Source organism: Chrysochloris asiatica, unplaced genomic scaffold (genome assembly GCF_000296735.1).
Source record: "Chrysochloris asiatica unplaced genomic scaffold, ChrAsi1.0 scaffold00268, whole genome shotgun sequence".
Lineage (NCBI taxonomy): Eukaryota > Metazoa > Chordata > Mammalia > Afrosoricida > Chrysochloridae > Chrysochloris > Chrysochloris asiatica.
Genome location: NW_006408786.1, coordinates 2,431,881 through 2,440,887, shown reverse-complemented (window position 1 = coordinate 2,440,887; position 9,007 = coordinate 2,431,881). Strand labels below are relative to the sequence as shown.

Genomic DNA, 9,007 nt, shown 5'->3' with positions numbered 1-9,007 from the left:
ATTGTGAGTTTGGTACAGGACCAGACAGTGATTCGATCTACGGTACACAAGATCACTGTGGGAAGGAATTTACTCGACAGAACCTAACAATCACCACCACCTCCTTGATGCAGGGTATGGAAAAGCCTACCATCCCCATACACTCTCAGTCAGAGATGCCCTAACATAGATAAGGCCCTTAAAGTTCCCCCTTCAGATGGCTTGCCAATCCAAATCAAGTTCTTGTCTCCAAAGCTTCCAGATGAAGGGACTCCCCTTCGCCAATAGCCAGCACTGACCCACCTGCCTGCCACCCCACCCTCTGGGCAGTCTCAGCAGGGAGGTGATCTGCTCAGACGGAATCTGAAGTGAAGAGACAGCCGGGCCAAGGCTCAGCCCAACAATGTCCAAGCTCTGTGACCTTGGACAACGTTCTCTGAGCCTCAGTTTTCTTATCTGTAAAGTAGGAGTCCTGGTGGGGCACTGTGGGTTAATGCACTGGATTGCAAAGTCGGTATGAACGTCAAGGCTGGTGGTTCAAGCTCACAAGTCACTCCTTGGAAACCCTCTACAGGGTTGCTATGGGTCAGAACCGACCCAATGGCACTTCACAGCAACATTGCAACAACAACAGCAGCTCATTACCCAGGTACTCATGGGACTCAATCCTGGCTAACCCCCAGGGCACCATCATCCTTGTCACTATTGTGGCTCAGGCGCTTCCACTCACCTGGATGGCATGGAATCTGACACACCTCCAAAGGATGTGAGCTGGGGCACATTCCCTGACTTGATCCACAAAATGGGGGCAAAAAGAATGCCCAACTCTGAGGATGTGTGGGTTAGCTGTCACTGTTATTTTGGAGCCCTGATGGCAGGGTGGTGAAGCGTTCCTCTGCTAACCCAACAGTAGGTAGTTTCAACCCCCCAACCACTCGGTGTGAGAAATCTGAGGCAGTCTGCTTCTATACCCTTGGAAACCCTAGAGGAGTCCTGGTATGGTACTGCCGGTTCATGTGCTGGACTGCAAAGTCAGTCTGAACCACAATGTTGGTGCTACAAGCTCACAAGTCACTCCTTGGAAACCCTCTACAGGGTTGCTATGAGTCAGAACCGACTCAACAACACTTCACAACAACAAAAATTAGCTTAAGAAGACAGACTCACAACCAGGGTCCCAACCTGTCTGTAAAGGCAAGAATCAATCCCCAAGGCATTTTCAGGAGGCCTGATGCAGAAGGGAAAGAGGATGAAGAGCACACATCACACAGGCCCCCACCTGAGAACACAGCCCCTGCCAGCAAACTAGCCCAGTGGACCATGCACAGCTCCAGGAGAGCAAGAAATCGGCCCTGCGCTCAACGCCCGGGAAACCCCAGGTATATACCTCAGCTACTTCTAAGACACTCAAGTTCAGACAGAAAACAGAACTTGACAGAGATGACGCCACCTTCCAGGTTTTACAGGGTCACTGTAGTTACAACGGACTCCACAGTACTTGACAACTTAACAGCAACACTTCTTATTTACACACACATTTTTTAAAAATAAGAAGCTTCTCTTCTCTCTCTTCCCTCTCCCTCTTGGGGTAAGGGCTCCTCTGACCTCTTATTACAACTTATCTTATATACTACGTATGGATCCCATGAATTGCTAACCTCAAAGTCAAAGGTTCAAACCCACATGCCGCTTCTTGGAAACGCTATACAGGGTGGCTGAGAATTGGAACCAACTCCACAGCACCTAACAGCAACAACATTCATACATAGTATGTAAACGTCTGACTTGATACCCTGGTTCTAAATTACAGAACTTTTGCAGCGTATTACTTTTTGCCACTCAACCTGCTGTTTGAAGATTTATTAAAAGGTTGGATAAATCAAACTCTTATCGTGGAATTGTGTACAACAGTTCAAGAGAATGACCCAGAGTTCCATGAGCACCAACCCTTTTGTGCGTAACCTTTGGCATTATTACCTAGTAATTTCAAAGCCAAAAACCAAACCCAACACTGCCATGGAGTCTCTTCCACGTGTTACCTAGTAGACCTGGCTAAAATATTTACAGAAGCAGATTGCCAGGGGCTTTCTTCCACAGTGCCAATAGGTGAGTTCAAAACTCCAATCTTTAGTGTATCAGTTAAACGCAAACCACAAACCAGGTGCTAGCCAGGGACCTAGCAACTTCATCAGTGTTTTTTTGTTTGGGGGGAGGGAGGGTCTGTATTGAAAAAAATTACATCTAGAATTCGTCAGCATCCTAATCAGGAGCTAGTCGAACATATGCCTTCTTCTCTCCATCAGGCCTGATCACGGGGTTGACCTTGGCTACGTCAGTGTCCAAGAGCTTCTGCACAGCCTGTTGGAACCGGAGCTTGTTGACCTTGACCTCCACAGTGAACACAAGCAAGCATGTTGTTATCTTCGATCTTCTTCATGGCTGACTCAGTAGTCAGAGGGAACTTGATGATGACATCGTGTTTAAGCTGGTTTCTCCTGGAGGCGCTCTTGCCAGGATATTTGGGCTGCCTTCAGAGCCTCAGTGTCTTGGGTCGCCAGAAGGTAGGTGACGTGCAGATCTTCTTTCCTGGGGGACTGCCTTCTTGGCCTTCAACGCCTTTGCTTTGGCTTCAGTTTGGGGAGGGGCAGGGGCTTCCAACCTCACTTTTCAGTGGCATCTTCGTGAAAAGGAGATAAAACATGTTCCTTAACATTGATCTTTGCTTTCACAATTAAATTGGTTAAGTTCCAAGGAGCATCCATCAGGAGGCTGAGAGACATTAGGCAACTTGCACTGGGTCATACGACAATTTCGTAATGGCAGAGCCAGGATTCAGCCTCGGGCTTGTGTGATTCCAAAGCCTACACACCTACATCACCATTTCACCATTACCTATCTTACTTTCTCCTGTGGCACTGTGGGATAAAGCACTGGATTGCAAGATTGGCTGCAACTACAAGGTCAGCAGTTCAAACTCACCAGTTGCTCCTCGGAAACCCTATACAGGGTCACTATGAGTCGGAACTGACTCTAAGGCACTGAACAACAACAACCAAGAATTGATGCATTTGAGTTAGGGTGTTGGAGGAGAATATTCAAAGTACCATGGACTGCCAGAAGAACAAACAGATCTGTGTTGGAAGTACAGACAGAATGCTCCTTGGAGACAAGGATGATGAGGCTTCGCCTCTTACACTTCGGACACACTATCAGAAGGGACCAGTTCCTGCGGAAGGACCTGGTAAAGTGGAAGGTCAATAAAAAAAGGAAGACCCCCAACCAGATGGAGTGACTCTGTGGCAGCAGCAAATGAGTTCACGGGTTACAATTGTGAGGATGATACAGGACCAGTCAGTGTTGTGTTCTATTGGGCATAGGGTCACTATGAGTCCGAAACAACTGAAGTACATACAGCAGCAACCTAGTTTTGTAAGGAACCCTGGTAGTGTAGTGGGTTACACACTGGGCTGCTAATTGCAAGATTAGGGGTTCAAGTCTATCAGTTGCTCAGAGAAAGAAAGATGAGTTTGTCTGCTTCCTTAAAAATTTACAGTCTCTGAAACCTTAGAGAATTCTCTTCTATCCTATAGGTTCGGAATCGACCCAATGGCAATGTTTTTTGCTTGTTTTTTAACCTAGTTTTGTGGCTCCATACTGCCTCTGAACTAGAACTCTACCTCCAGAATGTTCCCATATTTATTACTACAAGGATGAATCAAAAATTATTCACACTCTGGACTTAATTTAATCAACTTTCAAAAAAAAGACAAATACATCATTTCTCAACATAAAATCTCCTTGCTTTTGAATTCCCTTATTTAAAAATGTTTCAGGCTGAGCTGTGAGCCATGAATGCACCACTGTCTTCACTTCTTCACCAGAAGTGAATCTTCATCCTTGAAGGGCTGCTTTCAGGGGACCAAACAGTTGAAAGTCCGATGGAATAAGATCAGGACTATAGGGTGGATGCTTCACTATCTCAAAACAAAGTTTTCTCAGCGTGCCAACAGCGTGGGCAGAAGTATGTGGCTACGCATTGTCATGCAAGATTACAACACCCTTGGATAGCAGTCCTCTGCATTGAATCCAGTGTTTAGGCTCCAGCTCTTCAGTGAGTATCTCACAGTAATGAGCATTGTTGATTCTTTAAACTTCTTCCGGATAGTGTTCCAATACTGGAACATTGTTAATCCCAGAACATTGTTAAGCATCAATTTTCCAGCTGATGGTTGACTTTTGAACTTTTTCTTGGTCAGGAATTGAGGATGTTGCTTACTCTCAGGCTCACAGTGATGAATCCATGTCTGGTCACCAGTAACAGTTTTTTAAAAGAGACTTTTACCTTCCTATAAGTGGCATCCAAATTTCATTTGCAGATGTCCAGACACTTCTGTTTATGATCTTCCGTGAGCTGTTCTGGGACTCATCTCGCACAAACTTTTCGAAACCCAAGTCTGTCGTGGATTATTTCATAGGCAAAACCATGGCTGATTTGCAAACGATGTGCCACATAACCCACTGTCACTCATCTATTCTACAGAATCATTTCAAGTGCACGCTCAATGTTATCATCACCCATGGACACGGACAGGCGTTTTAATATAACCCGAGCGTGGATTATTTTTGACTTATCCTTATTGTATAAAGACAACTGAAAGAAAAAACTTGCCTAATTCAAGGTACTAACTTAACCTAGGATAATTTGGAAGATGGGTACCTACAGAGCAACCCTGGCCTCACCTCAGGGTACAAGGCTGCTAAGAGGGAGGAAGAGAGTGGGCAGTGAGCTGAACTCAAGGAGGCGGGCAGCCCTCAATTACTGCCAGAGAATTTACAAGATGCAGTAGCTGTTTTTCCTGTTGCTACTGAGATCTTTGAGCCTCATCAGAAGTGGCAAAAACAGCAATTAAAAAAAAAGTCTCCTGCTAGTGTCGGTGCAAGACTTGTGGGGCTGGCACAGGTCCAGGCAATGTTTCATCCTTTTGTGCATAATGTCGCGGAGTCGGAACCAACTCGATGGCACCTAACAAGAGCAAGTGTCTCTACAGAATACTAAACTGTCCTCTGATCAACCTTGTCCTGACCTGAGTCAATCCTAAAATCTGCTCAGACCTTCAGCCAAGGTCCAAGGGTGACCACTCTGGCCGTGTCTGTCACTGAGGCAGGGCACTTTTTCCTCCCAGGCTACAGAGTTGAGACTGGCAGCGAGAGGGAACTGTTATTGAAACAGCAACCAATCTGTCCACCTGCTACATGACATCAGCCCTCAACCCAACACTAACTCACTGGCCAGGGACACTAAACATGTCCACAACTCCCTGAGCATCACTCTCTCACTTGTAAACTGGACTTCAAAATTGCCATGGTCTCCCCTGAGGTGAAAAAAAAAAGTCTTTTGAGGGCGTTGAAAAAGGGCTAGTGACCAATTTCTGAAAACTCAGTCACTGAAACCCTAAGGACTAGCCTAAACTTTCTGACACACTTGGGCACTGTGAGTCTAAGTCCATGAGGCTAGTCTTACGTCTCAACGGGCTAGGGACTGGTAGGAGGTGGAGCTGATTTAGTCCCAAACAGAAAATGGATTCCTTGATGTGGATAACTGACATCTTTTCTGAAAGATTTGTTTTACAAGGGGGCTTCCAAAAATTCATGGAAAAATGTCATCATCTTTCAACTCCATTTTTCCTGGAACTTTCGGAAGCCGCCTCAGATGTGAATAAAAGCATGCTGCTTTTTCTTCATCTGCGACAAAGACTTTTAGGTCACTCTACTTCCCTGTTATAGGGTGGCTATAAATTGCTCAGTGGGGTCTCCCTCACTCCAGCCAATGTTAGAAAATGGTAACAAAAAGAACACAGCTTACCACTAACACTTTGTTTTCTTTCCAAGGTCACTCTAAACAGTGGACTTGAAACTCCCTTCTATTGGGGGTGGAGAAAAGGTTTAAATAAAATGAGCATGTACCCCAATCCTAGTTATTGGCACCAGGCAGTATCCAGTATCTATGAACTAATGTGTACCCCTCAAAGTGTCCTCAGGGGTCTAATTTAATTGGTTTGCTGACTAGCAGAGCTAAACTAACATCATTTTGCAAAATTCCATGTGTATCTCCACCCTGAATCTTTCAAACTACACTTAGCTTTTGCTCCATGGTTTAAGTGTCACTTCTCCATGGCATATAACAGCAACAAGTGGGAAAAGTACATTAAAACTTTATTCTAGAATCATAAAGTTCAAGGAGGCATAAAGGGTTCTTTGATTTAATCCTACTTCCTCAATGTAGATACTATGTCAAAAATATTTGAGGATTTCTGGGTTAAAGGATTCTGGGTAATCAGTAATAGTAATAAAGGGGGCAGGGAGAGGTAGCAACATTCAACTTGTAATTAAATCTAAGAAACCACCCCATCTAATTTTCATTTAAAGGTTGGCAAGGCATGCTGTTGTTAAATACTGTCAAGTCAGTTCCCACTGGGTTAACAAGAAGTAGCTGGTGGGTTTGATCTGCCAACCATGAGGGCAAGCAATCCAGTGCTTATCTTACAGCACCACACCAGACAAGGCATTGTTGTTGTTGTTGTTAAGTGCCGTCGAGTCGGTTCCGACCCATAGCGACCCTGTACAGGGTTTCCGAGGGTGTAAATCCTTACGGGAGTAGAAAGCCTCATCTTTCTCCCGCGGAGCGACTGGTAGTTTCGAACCACTGACCTTAAGGTTTGCAGCCCGATTCGTAATCACTACGCTACATAGTGGCTAGGAACTTGGGCTCTCGATTTCCTGAATTCCTCTGTTCTGCAATTACTAGCTGGGGACCCTTGAGCATGTCACTCGACATCTCTAAGACTATTTATTTCTTCATCTATAAAAATGGCAACGATGGTGATGATACGAAAGGAAACAGAGGTAACAGAATCACACTCAACACATGAGTAAGCGCCTGATAAATGATTATGTTATATACAAAAAATATAAAAGCTTATTAATAAGTTAATTTAATATTAAACGACAGTTACTTAAAATTGTTTATATTCTATTATGGACTAGGTGCATCAGTGGATCAGGAGACTGTGTTCTAAAGGAAGAAGAGCTCCAAGTTTGGAGTTAAAAGAATTGGAATTCAAAAGTAGCCGTGGGCGTGAGACTTCTCAGTGGAACACAGGGCTTGGCTAAGAACACAGGGCTTGACTAAAATAATCTCTTAGATTATCAAAAAGCAAGTTCAGTTTTGCTGCACCTCCCTCACTGCCTAAGCTTCTCCAGGACGTCCCGTGCGAGGGAAGGGGTCCAAAGGTCATGCAAGGGAGAGATGACTGCAAAGCCCCTACCTAAGACCAGGGCAGCGGCGTGGTGCAAGATTTGATCAAGAGCAAGGGTCCTCCTCCTCCGCCAAAGACTGCAACCAGGCCCTCTTGGAGTAACTGCAAAAAATCTACACGCTTCCCAGGCCCTACAAAGACCCAATAAACCAAAACCCCCAAAGGAGCCTTGGTTGCAAAATCATAAATACTTCTGTCGCACATGCGTACTGAGACTTACGAGTGGCCCCAGGAGCAGCGTGCGCCCATTGCGCCTGCGCCGTTCGGCTCTTCCCCAGGCTTGGAGAATAAAATGACAAGGGGGTCCCGTGGTGATCAGTAACAGCCCAAGTTCCGTGGCCTTGTTCCTTACCTCATAGTGCTTCATGATTCCTTCACACGGTGGTGGCTATTGCTGCTGCTGCTACTGCTGCTGCTCCCTCCTACCTGCGCGCGACACAGCACTGCACACTTCATGCGCTCGCGACCGCGGCGCCTGACTAACCGCAGTTCCGTGTTCGCCCCGCCCCTCACTGCCACTCCGGCCAATAAGCACTCGGGGCACCCACTTTCGTCCCCGCCCCAGGAACCAGTCTGAGAGTGGACTAGCCGCTCGCGCCACGTAACTGACCAATCATCGTGCAGGCTCCACTGAGGGGGCGGAACAAAAGCCGGTGTGGCAGGTAAGAGAGGTTTGGTCGCTCACCAATCAAAAGAGGGCCCTCAGCCCCGCGCCCCGCTTGACCCCGCCCCTCATCGGCGTCTCTGTGGAAACCAAGGGAAGCGACAGTTACAGCAAAGCGCGGGGCGGGAGCAAGAAATTGAGTGACAGGGAAAGCAGCGTCCACATGGCAGTCAGCGCGGCGGGCTGAATCCGGAGGTGGGCGGCACCTGGGGGTCCAGGGAGCAGTGGGAGAGGGCTGTGAAATCGGCGAGTGGGCTGAGGCGCCTGCAGAGCTCTGCCTCTAAATCGAGGGGCCCCATCTGACATGAATAGAATAGAAGGAAAGGAGAAATGGGGAAGGGACGGTGAAAAGCCTTCCCTGTCTCATTCTAGGGGTGTCTTGACCGCCCTTGTCAATACAAGCCCACACCCCACCTTATTTGACAGTGGCAGGGTCCACATTAGTCAGTGCCTGCTCTGTCCATAAAAAGGAGACCTGGTGGCACAATAGGATAAGCACTGGACTGCTAACTGCAAAATCGGCAGTTCATATCTACTCCAGTAAAGATATACAGTCACGAAAACACTATACACAATGAATGAGAACCAACTCAACGACACACAGCGGCAGTGGCAGCAGCGGCAGTTCAAACCCACCAGCAGCTCTGCTGAAGAAAGATGAGGCTTTCTGCTCCCTAAAGATTTACAGCTTTGGAAACTATACAGGGTGACTGTGAGTCAGAATTGACTCTGGCAGTAAGTTGTTTTTTTTCTTGCAGCCCTTGAAATGTGGCTAGTCCAACCTGAATGTTTAACACACACACACACACACACACACACACACACACACACACGGAAAGAAGAATGTAAAACATCTTAAAATTTCTTGTGCCAATTACAATTTGAAATTATAGTGTTTTTTGATATATTGAGTTAGATAGAATATGTTATAAAATTAATTTCCCATTTCTTTTTATCTTTTGAATGTGCCAACTAGAATTTAAAATCACAGATATAGCTCACATCTGTGGCTGGCAGTTCTTTTGGAAAGGACTTGTTTGGAGTTATC

At 46.2% G+C, this 9,007-nt stretch overlaps 1 protein-coding gene across 1 annotated transcript in view; it reads right to left on the bottom strand.

Annotated features, from left to right (window-relative positions):
* TECR (trans-2,3-enoyl-CoA reductase) overlaps positions 1-7,662 on the bottom strand; it is a 26,227-nt gene extending 18,565 nt beyond the window's left edge. Inside the window, exon 1 of the mRNA XM_006874322.1 lies at positions 7,516-7,662. Coding sequence (XP_006874384.1) covers positions 7,516-7,662 — 147 coding nt within the window. The remainder of the gene's footprint in view (positions 1-7,515) is intronic.
* Between the last annotated feature and the right edge of the window lie 1,345 nt (positions 7,663-9,007).